Source organism: Phoxinus phoxinus (assembly GCF_949152265.1).
Source record: "Phoxinus phoxinus genome assembly, chromosome: 2".
NCBI classification, from domain to species: Eukaryota; Metazoa; Chordata; class Actinopteri; order Cypriniformes; family Leuciscidae; genus Phoxinus; species Phoxinus phoxinus.
The window spans coordinates 1,169,772-1,184,963 of record NC_136877.1 but is presented as its reverse complement, the minus strand read 5'-3'; the positions used below and the strand labels follow the sequence as shown (position 1 = coordinate 1,184,963).

At 40.9% G+C, this 15,192-nt stretch overlaps 1 protein-coding gene across 18 annotated transcripts in view; it reads right to left on the bottom strand.

The window, feature by feature from the left end:
- ank2b (ankyrin 2b, neuronal) overlaps positions 1 to 15,192 on the bottom strand; it is a 111,627-nt gene that overhangs the window by 28,300 nt on the left and 68,135 nt on the right. For 6 of the 18 annotated variants that reach the window (XM_079594085.1, XM_079594091.1, XM_079594086.1 and 3 more), the window contains 9 exons: positions 14,471 to 14,695; positions 9,191 to 9,345; positions 8,760 to 8,971; positions 8,455 to 8,662; positions 6,313 to 6,409; positions 5,596 to 5,824; positions 5,083 to 5,208; positions 4,873 to 4,995; positions 3,905 to 3,926 (listed from right to left, as the gene is read on the bottom strand). In XM_079594085.1, coding sequence (XP_079450211.1) covers positions 3,905 to 3,926; positions 4,873 to 4,995; positions 5,083 to 5,208; positions 5,596 to 5,824; positions 6,313 to 6,409; positions 8,455 to 8,662; positions 8,760 to 8,971; positions 9,191 to 9,345; positions 14,471 to 14,695 — 1,397 coding nt within the window. Of the gene's footprint in view, positions 1 to 151; positions 2,906 to 3,904; positions 3,927 to 4,374; positions 4,408 to 4,872; positions 4,996 to 5,082; positions 5,209 to 5,595; positions 5,825 to 6,312; positions 6,410 to 7,532; positions 7,554 to 8,454; positions 8,663 to 8,759; positions 8,972 to 9,190; positions 9,346 to 10,406; positions 10,506 to 14,470; positions 14,696 to 15,192 lie in introns of those variants that run through there. The other 12 variants (XM_079594094.1, XM_079594095.1, XM_079594096.1 and 9 more) reach the window with 4 other exon arrangements.

Sequence of the window (15,192 nt, the reverse complement as noted above, 5' to 3'; positions counted from 1 at the left end):
AAAAAACTCTCTAGTGTTTCAGATGCTCTTTTAGTCAGTTTTCGAGATTTAGGTGGCTTGGATGACACAGAAACAATGTCCTTATCAACAGAAGTTTTTTCATCCCCAAAGTTCACTCCCCTATTCCTATGAGGAATAGACATGGACTCACTTTTTGTTGGCTCATCCACTGTTTTGCTCAGTGCTGGATGATGAATTGTAGCATCAGATGCATGTTCATTAGTTGCCTTCATCTCAGTAGAAAAGGAAACAGATATTTTACTTGTCTTGGCCTTAGGGGGGACTGCTACTGATTTTGAGGACTTTGCAAGTATAGACTGAGCTGGTTTTTTTGGTGATAATGGGAGGCCCTCAGGGCTTGTTTCTGGAGTCTCAGCCATGCCCTCATGTTTGTAACTTTCCTCAGAACTCAATGGGGCTTCCACTTCAGCAAGAGTAGCACTAGGTGTGTCGACCAGTGCTTCATGTTTAACGCTGTCAGAGCTGTCATCAAATGCACTGTTCTCTGCACCATTATCAGGCAAAAGATCTCTGCCATATTTTGACAAATTTTGAGGAATAGTTGTTGTCACGCTTGAGTGAGTGGAGGGAACTGCTGGCTCTTTTCCAGTAACCACACCCTCGCCACTCTTCTGCCTTGCTTTTGTATCTTTTTCAAAGTCTTTAGAGTGTTTTATGTGTGGACTAATTATGCCTTCTTTTTCTTCATGGTGATCTTCAGGCTTTAAAACATCTTCTTCTTGTGAGCGTGCTCGGGGAAGACATTGTGACTTTGTGAGTATAGCCTCGGGTTTACTCGCTGTTGTGTGTTCTGCTTTGGAAGATCCTTTGTGCTCAAAGAGCCCAGACTTTCTTTTTGAGGGGTCTAGGCCAGTTTGAAATGCTCTCATTAGTTCTCTTACAGACATGGTTTCTTCTAGACTTCCAGGCTCAGGCTTTGGTGACCTAGAAGGAGACTGTTTCTGGGGTGAAGATGTTAGTTTTTTCAGGCCTGATGTTTTCTGGTCTTTTATAACAGAAGATGCTTTGCCTTCTGTTGCTTTATGTGGAGATGTTTGGCCTGTCTGTTTTTTATGACCTTTTTGTTCTTCTTCTACTTTCTTTTGAAGAGCCTTAACTTTATCTTTAATCGAGCCAATTGGTGTCTCCTCAACAACTGGTGATACAGGAGACTTTTTTTGGTCTCCAGGTACAGGTAGTAAGGCATCCCCTTCGGAAGACTTCTCTGTGCTCTTCCTAAGGTTACTTTCTTTTGTGCTCATTGATTGGGTTTCTTCTGTGTGTCCTTGAGGCCCTTTCCTCCTTACTGGCTTTTTTACTTCTGTTGTATGGGCTTTAGTGTCTTTTGCCACTGTAGGGACTATTTTTCGACCACCTCTGCGCAGAACAACCTCAGTGAACCGTTGCTGTGATGGAGTTTCTTGGGATGCAGACAAAAATGTTTCAGGCACATCCAGTAAGTATTCCTTAACTTCACCAGTGGAAACAGTGTCCATGCCAGACCTGCCCCTAGCACCCTTTGGTCTCTGTGATCCTCTGTTGACTCTAACTTCCTTTAGAAGCGATTCTTGAGATTCAAAGGCAGCCATCATTTTGGCCTCTTCAATTTCACTTTCTGTAAGGAGAACCCACCCCTCATCCTTCCTATATGGACGACTCTCTGCTTTTACAGACTCTTCCTTGTCAAATGTTCCACTTCTCAGAATTTCACTAACTTTCTCCAAATCCTCTTTGACTTTTTCCATTATCTCAAAAGGCTCTGCTGACACCTCCTCCACCCCCTTATCTAAATAATCCCCCTGCATTGGGCCCGCTTTCTCTGAGGAATCAGTGGTCAGAATAGCAGTCATTTTGATCAGGTCTTGTTTCATCTCTGACACTTCAGAGAGTAAATCTGGACTTGCAAGCGCAGGGGAGTCTCGGATCAAGTGTGTTTTCAGGAATGACGTTTCAGTTGTGTCTTCATCATCTTCCATTTGGATGACATTTAAGGAGCAAATTAACCAAAATTTAAATTAAAGGGACAGAGATTGGAAAAGGACATAAGGGATCAATTCAGAGCTTCAAGGACCAGAAGGCATCAAGATGACAAAAAAGGTAAGTGGACTATGGGAGGATGAGTGGAGAGTCTACTGTACTTCTGGGGGAATAACAACTGCAAAGCAAATACTAACCAAATCTTAAAGACAATGGAAGAATAAGCAGGAAACTTGTTTATCCACATTTGGTTCAACAGCGCACTCACACAAACAAAAAGACAAACTAAAGTGATATTTAAAAGGGAGACAAAAATAAGCCAACCCAAACACTGGGACATATAGTGAAAAACAGTAACACAAAGTAGACATTGCTCAATATTTATAACTCATGTCTACAGAAGAAGAAAGAGAAAAAGAGAGAATTCAGGAGAGAACTCAATAAAAATGAACTCATCAAAAACAAGTCTTTAATGTTTTCTTTAAAGAAAGCCAGTGATATGCAACTAAAACTGAATTTCATAAGGATGTTTTAGGATGTGGAAATAATGGAGGCAGTGCCCTTAAAGGGACATCTTTGTACCTTATTTGCCCATAAAAGTTAATGTAGTTAAGGGTAAAGTTTACTACTCTAAGGTACTAAAATGCACCTTTTATGAGTAGATTAGGTACAAAGTTGTCCTTTAAAGGTTACTGCCCCAGTGACAAGCTGCTTGATTTTTTTTCAAGACAGTGAACTGAAATTAAAATATTGAAATAATGATTTATAATATTAGTAGTGGCAATGTAAACAATGTTAAACAAAGATCAGTACTGAAAAAAATCATACACACAAGAAATTTGGTAAACTTGTTAGTGTGTAGTAAGTTTGATGTAGTAAAGAGATTTGGATTCAAATTCATACTTATACCTGAATATTAGCCTAATGTAAGAACTATACGTAAAGGTTACATTACATAGTGTGGTGATTTAAATATGCTCTAAAACAATAGTAAGCAAACTATGCAATGTTAATATCCAACTGATGAAGCCACATATCTACAAAAAAGGGCAATGACTAGTTTAAACACAGGTTTATATTATTAATGTTTTGTACATTTATAGATAGAGATACTGGGCTGGCTTACAAGTACACTTTGTTTATGTGTAAAAATCCAGGGAAACCAAAAAAAGGTACTAAGGAGAGTGACTATACAGATGTGGATGGGAATCATAATTTGCTTTGCAGATTGTTATTGTGTTTAATGAAGGGAGTAGGGATCTAAAACAGTTGAAAACAAACATCACCACAGTATGAATGAAATTCACATTATGAGCAAAGAGACATTCAAAAACTTTTTTTCTATCAAGATTCATAAACTGATCAGAATAAAACATTAATATATTTATATTAGGGGTGTAACGGTACAAAACATGTTTGTTATGGTTCTTTCGGTTCGTGGTTTAAATAGTGTTTAAATCGCTGCACGTGCGGAACTTCTTTATCTACGAAATGTAAATTCAAACTCCGTTTTGCGCTTCAAACTAAATCATAAAACTACATGGCTTGTTGTTTTACATCTTACTATTGTATACTTACCTGTAAATGTTACAGATTCACATAAATATTTCCATTTCACATAAAGGATTGTCCTGACAGCAAGCATGTCTATGTTTACCAGACTTCAATGAACGTGTCAAATGGACAGAACGGATTGGAATGGGAACGGATTAGAATGGGACCACAATAAATGGGACCGTCATTTTTGTGCACCGTTACATCTCTAACATATCAATAGTTAACTCACTCAGACACAAGGTTATTCTGTAGAATGTTAAAATCATGCTTTGTAAGTTATTTTACAGTGATGACATTCTCAGTTTGTAAGTTCAATGGAAAAGTTTCAGGTATAACACAACATTTTAATTAATTTAACTCGATATCTTACATTTCTCAAGTGTTCGGCTCGTCTGTAAAGAAAAAAGGTGAAGAAAATTCAATTCTTTACATGCATTGAATGAACAGACATCCATATTTTTAGCTTAACATTGCCAATTTACTTTCTTTCTTCAAGCTATTTGACCCCACATCATTTGATAACAAGCTATCACAGCTGGCACACCAAACAATATACAGTTATGAGAAAATATGTGTAAACCATTTGGAAGTATCTGTATTTCCTGCATGAATGGCTTCTCAAGCAAACAAACAATCAAATAAACAAAACAATATATCTATGGAGCCATTCATGAAATTCTAAGGGTTTTGAAACAAATTTTCTCATTATTACTGTTCACACAACAACTTATCTCTGTAATAATAATAATTAAAGCCAGTGGGACTGGACACAGTTTTGAACTGGGATAATGGAGGAAAGCAAAGGATCTTTTGTTAATTAAAGTGCAAAATGGCAGTTACCTCCTCATCAGGATCTTGTTCTGAATCTGATTCCTTTGAGGAGCAAGAAGCAGCAAAAGAGGACGAGAGCACCAGATGATAGAGAGATGGACAGAGGTAGAGGAAGGACAGAAGGGGACAGAAAGAGCAGGCTAAGCAGTTATCAGAGCAACACAACATGTCTGAGGCCAGCCAGCGAGACGCGGTGTGACGGGTTAGGTGCAACAGAAATGCATATCTCAGCTGTTCATTCAAAAATGTTTTTTTTTAAAAGGGAAACAAATAGAGGGAAAAGATGGCTCTAAAATGAGGCCTTCCAAATATCCACAGCAATAAGTTGTGTAATCGACTCATTAAGTTGAGTGTTTCTTCAACTGTAAACCTATGCAGATATTGTGGTATAAAGCAATCATTTCATGGCAACAGAATGAATGCAAGAATTCATGCAAACCTGCCATAAAAGCGAACAACATAAAAATTGAAATTTTGTGCATTTTGTAGCATATTGCATGAACTTACCTTTGAGTAAGCTGGCAGGCTGATGTTTAGATTGCATATTGCACCATGGGTCAAAGTCCTATAAGATCTGGGATCTTTTGTGAAGGACAAGCGCCCACAAGGCTCTTGAGCGTTGTCTCGGATCTACAAGTGATTTGCCAAGAGTGCAGTTAAACGGCTGTATGGATCCTCTTATAATTCTTCAGATATATGAATGCATAGTTAACTCACTTTGATGAAAAGAGCCAGTCGGTTCTCTTTAAAGGCATAGAAGCTGAAGACATGATGCTGGCCACTTTTTGTTAGGGGAACCAGGTTTCCAAAGCAGTCTGCATATATTGGTTTTCCTTCTAATACCTAGAATACAACACATTCAATTATGTCAGTTCCACAGTGGAAATAGTTCTCAATTATTAATAGTTAAGACTACAAATTCTGATAGGATTTACATTTATGCGGTTATGCATTTAAGCATGCATTCAGGATGTAGGATCTTAGGCACTAATGGCTTTATTAAAACCTTGGGAACCTCCTTTAGAGAAACGACGCAACAGAAGAGAATAGCTAAAGACGCAACACAAAGCAAGCGATACCTCCAGATGCGGAGGTGCGCAGAGAAACCAAACTCTATTTCAGAACTAGAGCTGATTGGGTGGCATAGAAGTATATTAACAGGAATCTATTGCAGCAATACCCACTCTTAGCTTTCGATATTTGGACGAGCAAGTCCTGCCCATTACTCACCTCCACATCTCGGCTACGTGCCACTTCTGTGAAGTTCTCTTGCTGTTCCAAAGTTTTATCTATTTTATCATCAGTCATACAGAAACAGCGCAATCGAGCCTCAATAGGGTCATGCGTTTTGGCAAAGATGACGAATTTGGCCATGTAAGGTACACAGATGATCTCCCGATACACCTGAGTGGCGAAGTTCACAGACTCCTGTACTTGCCTGCAGTCTATCAGCCAGAATCTGATGAGGAAAACATGGGAGATATTGGTGCTTAACTCATGTGTGAGCTTCAACCAGGGTTGGCCCATTTACCCAACGTATACTTCAGTTTCGACGCGAACTCTAGCGTATCCGGACAGCCAAACGCATAGTTTCCTCCTCGTCCAGAATCTGCATTATTTCTCTAAGTTATGACTGATAAAAATGTCTTTGTACTTTTTTAAACCAGAGTTGTAGGTATTTCTTAACACCTCGCACGAGCATTCATCAATGCAGGTGTCTGTTGTTGTCGGTCCCGGGCCAGTGTTGCCCCTTGTGGACAAAACAATGTGCATGTGCAAGCTGAGCGTACAGAGTATGTAGACTAAATTTGGCGAAGACTAAATTTGCGTCACATGTTCGGTAGCGCACCCAAGCGTACGCGTAAACACTGAAGTATATTTGGGTTTTACAAAGGGAAAATTCATCATTCAAAACATATACTCTCCTGTTGCTTCTAGAGAATATACCTGGCAGACACATTTGTGGTAAAAGACACGGAGTCATTGGTGAATGTTAATGGTGTAGTCCCAGTGATATCCTCCCATTGAGCAGGAGTGGTCCCACCTATACATGGAAGAAACGGTTTTGGTTACAAAATACAAAAATGTTGTTGACTACAGCAAATGTCTTTTATTTTGAAAGTTCTTGTTCACTTGTCCTTGTCAATTATTTAATGATCCTGCCCAATACAGTGCAATGCAGTTTTAAATAGATGTCACTAGAGGAGGGGCTTCAGTATGCTGTAAAAAACTGACTTTGTGAGCAAACAACTTAGCATTTAAATGGGGGCAGAATATTCATGTCACTCGTGTTACTGTAACCTCTCCAGTTCTACTCCACCCACTCCGAGTGGGATTAGAACTGGCATCTCCAGCATGGGAGGCGGGCGCGCTAACAAGGATGCTAAAGACCGCAGTCTGTTCCCTCAGTCGCTAGCGTGCCTCTTGAGGCCAGGGGAGTGAGGTTTACCATCAATCTTTAGTAGCTGGTCTCCATTAAACTCACCCCCTAAATCTCACTCCCATCCGGGTCATGGCACCATATGTAAATGGTCCTACTCAACCCACTCCAAGCAGGGTTTAGAACCTGTGTCTCCGGCATTGGAGGCGGATGCGCTAACAAGGATGCTAAAGACCGCAGTCTGTAGCCTCAGTCGCTAGTGCACCTCTTGAGGCCAGACGAATGAGGTTTACATGCACAGCTCCTACTAGCTTGCTTCTGTTACACTCACCCCCCTAAACCTCACTCCCATCCGGGTCATGGCACCACATCTAATCAGAGTGGGATTAGAACCTGCATCTTCGGCATGGGAGGTGGGTGCGCTAACAAGGACGCTAAAGACAGCAGTTTGTAGCCTCGGTCACTAGTGCGCCTCTTGAGATCAGGGGAGTGAGGTTTACATGCACAGCTTTCACTAGCTTGCTTCTGTTACACTCAACTCCCTAAACCTCACTCCCACCCGGGTCACGGCACCAAATGTAACCGGCCGTACTCGACCAACTCCGAGCGGGATTTGAACCGGTGTCTCCAGCATGGGAGGCAGGCACCAACAAGGATGCTAAGGACCGCAGTCTGTAGCCTCAGTCGCTAGAGCGCCTCTTGAGGCCAGATGAGTGAGGTTTACATGCACAGCTCTCACTAGCTGGCCTCCGTTATATTACACTTAACCTATGAATGGCTTACTTACTGTATAGTTGTCTCCAGGGTTCTGAACCGGTTCAAGGAATGAAAACAAAATGAAATTTTAACAGGAATATAAACAAAAATTAAATCAATTCTAATTGTTCTGAACAGATATGCTTTTTTTCTATTAACTTTCACTGATTAATAAAGTTATTATATCATTCTGTTTATCGTTTTATTTTGGCAGTGATCCAACCATGAATTTAAATTCGCCCCATTGCATCCCAGTGCGATGTGAGTGAAATATCGGTGCTTAGCTGTCAAGTCATTGTAGGATAGTCGCTGGCATTAGCTTTTGGATCAGTCGCTGGCATTAGCTTTTGGATCTCAGGCATTACATTTAAGTGAAAATTAATGGCAGCTAATATCCAGCATGGTGTGTGCTTTGAAACCAGCAACAATTGCAGGTTAGTGAAGAATTACTACTAATCAGAATTTATTTTTCTTTCTTTTTTTATAATCAATCACCAAGGCCAATGTGTTTGAAAAGTTTTATTTTGGATCATATTTATCTAGATTTGGGAATCCCATGTTTTGCTCTCCAGGATCAGGTAATCCATTTTACTTTTGTGTTGGTTTTTCAAAGTAAAATAGGATTAGATCACACTTTTTCAGATGACCAAATCTAGATTACCAGTGCTTCAAATGGGGTTACATTTTACAATGTAGGCTGCTAGCTATGTAAAGATCAACAGGTAGATCAATGAATAGTGTTATTAACTGATATTTTCTTCTAATCAAACCGGTTTCAGAACGGTTATGTTTCAGAGGGAACGCAATAACAGAAAGCTTAAAATACTGATTCTGCTCGGAGTGAACGGATCGATTTTTTGACCCCGTTTTAAAGCCCCGGTTGTCTCTGTATATTAAGTTGGATTGAAAGTAAAAATGAGTTTTGTTTGAGTATATCCCGTGTGCTTTCTCACCTGTGATGCTGCATAGCAGACGTAATGTAGGAGTATCTCCACCTCCAAAGCCGGCGAGGCCCGAGTCAGCGGAGCTCTTCGGGACAGGGATGGTCATGGTTATGGGTTTATGGAATTTCCTCCTCCGTGGTTCCAGAGTGACTATAGGGCTGAACGTGGCTTTATTACCCCAAATCTTCCTCACTACATCACCGCTCATGGGTTGAGCCTGGCCAAGTAGCAAAGGCAATAATTACTAAAATGATCACAAGAGCAAATTGTGACATTCACTGTTTTCCTCTGTAAAAACAACTGTGCTACTGTACCTGCAGGCCGACGCGGATGCGTTTAGTGAGCGCTCCCTCCGGGAAGACGGCCTGTACTTGAGGAACCACTGTGCTGCTCAGAACTCCACCTTCTGGACCGATGAGATTACTGTCCTGCTTAATCCGAGAAACCACAGCAAAATACTGTGGAAAGTCTCGAGTGATAATGCGACAGATGCGCTTCCTCTCCAACTCTTCTGGTGGGTCCAGCCCTGTAATTTAAGACGGACATACTGTACACCTTCTGTCCATTTCTTATATTTATTCAATAGTGGAAACAAATCTCTGCAATGGGAGGTTATAGTTTCCCAGACAGCAACATAGTGCCACATCCAGTACACATGGATTCCACACGGCCCAGATGTGGGCCGGATCTGGGCCGACACTATGTTGCTGTCGGGGTTGTGTTTGATCATGTGTTTGCTCCTCACCCTCGTCCATGCCGTTGAGGATCTGGTTGAGCTCTTCTTCTGTGTACTCGCAATGATGCTCTTTCCAGCTCTCTCCAGTTTCACTGCGTAAGATCACCAGCTCCCTCTCCTTCCCTCTCAGAGCCGCAAAGTGAGGGATCTCCACAATCACAGGCCTGGGACCCGGCAGGAGCAACAAGAACGTTATTCATACGAATGTCTAAACATTTTTCCTACAAGTAGGCTAATAAATTTAGCTTTAAATCACTGTAACAAATGTCTTTGAGAGGCTTATTATTCTAGTATAATGGAATAGGTATAATATACAGAAAAGGGACCCAGACCGCAACATAGTGTCGGCCCACATCTGGTACAGAAATGGGCCAAATCTGAGCCGGCACTATGGAGCTGTCTGGGGAATCCGAAATCTCTCATTTTATTTACTCGTTTCTTGTTCGGTAATGTTAACTGCAACAATTAGCAACAACTGGATAGAATAAAGTCTATATCATGCATAAGTAAATTATGTGTATTGTATTGTTTTATTTCATTCAAGTGTTTGAAAAACACAAAAATAAAAGAAAGTTTATCAAAAGTAACTAAACTTGGTTTTCAATCACTTTAACTTCAGTGCTGGAATGCATTGATATGCCCAGCTCTACCAAGTCTTGATACTTTTTATTAAAATTCTAGTGGATATGGTATGGCCTAAATAAATAAATACAAATCACAAACATACTAAAAAAAATATGCACAAAGTTATGTTCATACCTAAAAAATGCACACAGAAACTCATGCTTCAACTAAAGTAGCACAGCGAATAGCAAAACAAATAAAAGACAAGACGAGCACAAACAGCTGGGTAAAAACAGTCCTCTAAAGGAGTAAAGGAAACACAGACTGATGATTCAGAATAACACACTTGTGACAAATCACTAGAAACACTATGTTTTGGTCATGAATTTCCCAAACCTGTGGCCATTTGATGGCAAAGTACAGAAGTATAATCTCAATTTGTTGATTAGCTTCAACAAGTTTGGAAACAATCATGAGTAATCAAGGCTAGAATGGAAAATAAAAATGACACTAGGGTTCACATATGGCACCACTGACGACTAAACGGAGCCACTTTACAATGAAAGCAGAATACAACCAATGCAACACAGGAAGATAGTGAGAAAGGAGAGAGTGGGGTGTGGGACTGGCATCCATTGGTTGTTTCGCGTGTCACTCCTACCCCAGAAATTTTGTCCCTGGCGGGCCCAGTTGCAGAATGCGGCTAACCAAACTCTCGCCCTCATTCAGAGGGGGCGGGGCAGTAGGGAGGTGGAGCTTACTGTCATCCAATAGCAGCAGTGGGAAAAGAGAGCATAGGTGGCATATTGTCGAGTTTGTTTTATTTAGAAGAACGTTTCTTGAAACAAATAAGAGAGAGAAAAAACAACCTTGGAAGGGTTTACATTTCTCTTTGTAAGTAGTACGTAAGAGTGAAAATACCCTTTAAAGAAGATGAGTTTTCTAAAGTCTACGCTAAAAGTCAGTTCCATGACATCTCGCCAGACAGCAACATAGTGTCGGCCCAGATGTGGAGTCCACGTGTACCGGATCTGGGCCGACACTATGTTGCTGTCTGGGCCTTGTGTCATGACTCATGAGTGTTCAAACAGAAAAATTATTTAAACATCATTAATAAAAATGTCAATAGAATTGGCTCGTTTGTTCTGCAAAATAGCTGAACTGAAATGGTCTGTTTTAATAAATGAACGACAACATTATTCAACTATTTTTTTGCATCATCTAATCATAAATGTTTCTCTCTAGATGGCATTACGTTTATTACTAGATTATGCATTTGCATGTAAATGAAACTGATTATATATTCTTCCTTGTGTTCGTTTAGTAATAAAAATCAGGAAAAGATGGCTGAATTCGAGAGTCCATAACCCTGTGCAACATGGCTCACTTCATGAGCTTCAGAGCACACTTCTGAAAACCTAAAGACACTCTGCAGTCTTGTGGAAATGATGGACACTGGAATATGACTACAAGACACATCAACTAAACTGAGGAACTCTATCAGACCGCTGATCTGGCTTGTTTCCTCATTGTTTGCTCAAGAAGAATACTTAGGCCTCATCCACACTACTGCGTTTTAGTTTAGAAACGGAGAATTAAAACGAATACGGTCTCCGTCCACACCAGCGTTTTAGCTGCGTATTAGAATTGATCTCCGTCCACATTAAAACGACTGAAAACGTGGATCACGTGACCATTCACCAACGCTGGGCGTGCACGTGCCGGTGTAAATAGCCGCATGTAGGCAGTTATAAGATTACAAAATGCAGAATTGACTTGCACAACAGCTGCTAGCAAAGACATCAACGTCAGTAACGCTTGTAATTCATTATCCATGTTGCAGTCACTAACGTTACGTAGTCCAGGCTGTTTTTGTATGTTTTCTTCCCGGGGACGGGTCATGTGATGGGTGGCTGACGAATCAGGGAAGGATACGCCATGACTGATGACACCCAATCATAGAGCCGAGCGTGAGCCTCTGCGTCAGCGTTTCTAAAGTCCTCCGCTTGACCGTCTTCACTAAACGCCCTCCGGAGATTCAAAACGCAAAACGGGGTCGGCAGTGTTTTTAAACTTCTCCGTTTTAGGTCTTCGCTTTCGCCGTTGTAGTCTGTACGGGGGGTGCGAACGTAGCAAAAGGTCTCCGTTTCTAAACGAAAACGCAGTAGTGTGGATGGGGCCTCAGTAAATACTCTGTTTTTTTTTTCTTCTAAACCTTTCTCTTGTGATTATCTGCCAATTGGGTCCACACTGCCCCATAGTTCGAGTCCCAGACCTGACAATCTGTGGAGTAACCCTTTCAGAGAACAGGATTTGTGCCTTGGATCACATGACTACAACGTTGTGGTTACACCACTATGGAGGTAGATTGTACATTCTCCCATTACGTGTTTCGGGGTGAGAACAGTCCAACTGTGCATTTTAAATGGCAGTTTTTCTCATTCTTGCTCTGCACGACGATGCCCTCGAGCACAGGAGTCGTGCCTCGGTTCTCACAACCACTGTGTTATGGTTACAACAGGGTGTGCAAGTCAGACTATTCTTGAGTTTTGAGACAGGCTTCTCTGCTGCTTAGCCTGCTATGTCAGGGTCCCGTTCGGGAAGGTCTGTAGCAGAATAAGGGACAGAATGATTCTATGCCCCTCATATCTCACAGATATTTTTTATTCTACGAAACGCCAACAAAGAACGGCGGTTGACGCCCATCGAGGGCTTGACATACTGCTGAACTTCACTCTGGAACTAAGAAAGTTCCTCAGGTCTGCATTTGGGGGCGAAGTTTCCCAATGACGGGTTCTTCCGTTCAGCCTGACCTTAGCAACTCCTACCTTCCCAAAATACATAGATGCTGCTCAGGCTCGATTGCGTATGTGAATTTCCATAGTGAGCACATGTTGATAAAATCCTCATTCACTGGAACATCTGTGCATGGCTACTCTTTAGTAGCTAACCGTTGATTTTACTTTGTTTCTACACTCGCTACTGAGGTGCATTATGGGATTGAATGAGTGCACTTGATAATGTCCACTATGGGTTCAGACACCACGGCTGTCCACCTCAAATAGTGCACTATATAGGGGCGGTTTTGTACACAGCCCTGGACTTTATGTAGATTACCATTCATCAACTGTTAGTCAGAAAGGGAAAAACATATTAAATCAATTTAAGAAGGGTTCTTTTTTGAGGGTGCAATGAATTTCCCTGCAAGCCATTACGCCAAAAAAACAGGTGGTACAGCCTTGTTAGATACAGAGAAGCAGAAGCAGTCATTTTGACAGGAGGTGAGTAATAAAGGCAGCAAAGAACAAACTTAGACACATGTACATTACTCCATTAAAGCAATATTAGAGATAAAAAAAAGTGTTGGTACTTATTTTACACCGTAAACCAGTGGTGTAAAACTCCGCTCCTGGAGGGCCACAGTCCTGTTTAGTCCACAGTTTAGCTCTAACCCAGCTCCAACACACCAGATAAGCTGGATCAGGAGCACTTCATCAGGGCAGAAGCTAAACTCTACAGGACTGTGGCCTGTGCACCCCTGCCATAAACCCATTTGTCTAAAACGTTTGCATAATTCGTCCATGACGCTCTCCCAGGTATCTGGTCTGATCTTTTAAGCTGGCAGCGCAGCTTATCAATCTCTCTTTCCTATCTATGCAACCTTATATATATGTCCTTCCTGACCTGGTCCAACTCAGTACTGTGTGCCACGAGGATGTTCTTTACTCCTCCTCCTCCCCAGCACCACCTGTCTAGATCCTGGACTTCACCGTGTATCCCAATCCTTGTATTTCTGAGTGTGTTTCAGCAGTACGCTTCACTTCAATTGTTCCTACACTCCATTCTTACAAAACATTTTGTTTGTTTAATTAAAAGAGGAATTATATACATTAAAGCTGAAAGGGAAAAAACATAAATTTCAAGATATTATCACAATAAGATTTGCTTGGTCTTTTTACAAGATATGGGACTTTACAGTTCACTAAATATAACAAAAGTTTACAAACTTCATGGCTCTAAAGGGGCTATATGTAAGCTTTTTGCATTTTACATCACTTTTTATTGCCAATGCATGAACAGCTTTAACGAAACGTAAAAAATGAGTCCTTCCCCGATTTCAGGTTGCCTATGAAAACCTATAGACTGATTTTTATGTGAAGGACTCAGAACTTTTTGCCTCAAAAATCAAAATGAAGTGGTGTTTACGCTCCCGAGAGTTTCTCTTCCGTTCAGTGAAACTGTTTTTAAACAGTATATCACTGCAAAGGTATTTCCAACTTCTTTTTACTTCTAAGCATGAACATGAACTTCGCCATGACATGAGTATATCTAAATTTTGAATCATGTTCAGAATTCTACATATAGCCCCTTTAAATATATATCCATTAACTTAGTTTGAGGGGTATAGTTAGAAGTGATGACTCTAGCAAGTTTGCTGAAATCCCACCCCGAAATGTCACTTAAAACTAGCAAAGTATGATGGGTGGTTTAACATGTAAGTCGAATTTGGTGCAGGTTTATACTTGTACACAATAATTATTCCAGTGTAATCCAGAGCACTGATCTACTCCGGTATTGTCCATTGACGAAAAGTCAATAATTCAAATATTCAATATAAAAAAGGTCCATATGTTTATCATGAGTTTGAATTGTGATGAGGCACTGCAAGCTTACTTTCTGTCCAGATTTCACTATCCATATAAACTGATACCAACGGTTGCTTACCCAAGGAACTGAGCTCCAGAGGGTCCGACCTCGATTAGCCTGCTAGCTAGACCGTCTCCCTCGACCATGGGGGGCATGCTTGCCAGTCGGTGTCTTTTGACCAGTCTACATGTGACTCGAGTCGGGGCGCTGCACTTCCGCGGTGGGATGAGAAGCCGTAGACCATTGTGACGACATCCTCGCATGGCACCTCCTCGGGCGTCCACCATGAAGCTGACTAAGAAACTGCATTGAGGATGCACAACGTTAAAACGCATTTGAAGAAGTGATACCATCTTAAGATAAAGGAAGAGTAAACTAATGCATGTCATGGAATCACACCGTGCTCACATGCTATTTTAATGCTATATATAGCCGAATGTTCAATAGAGCTGTTATAATTTACATATTTTCTGTCAGAAAACGGAATGAGTATGATATAGTGACTCGCAAAAAGTTAGCCAGCAGTTCGCTAGTTGCTTTTTTTGAAAATAAGTCAATAAAGTGTGCAAGAAATCTAGTGACGGAGTTGCTAAGTTGGCAACACTGAACAGACAGATACATGTAATCTAATCATTATAACTGAATTGTGACTTAAATGTCAAGGAGCAGTAACTAAGGGGCTGTTTACACGACGCCGTTTTCAACTAAAAACATACAACTTTTTATGCGTTTTGGTCGTTTCTTTACAGAACAATGACGTTTTGGGTGCTTGAAAACACAAACTTTTGAAAACGGGGTCC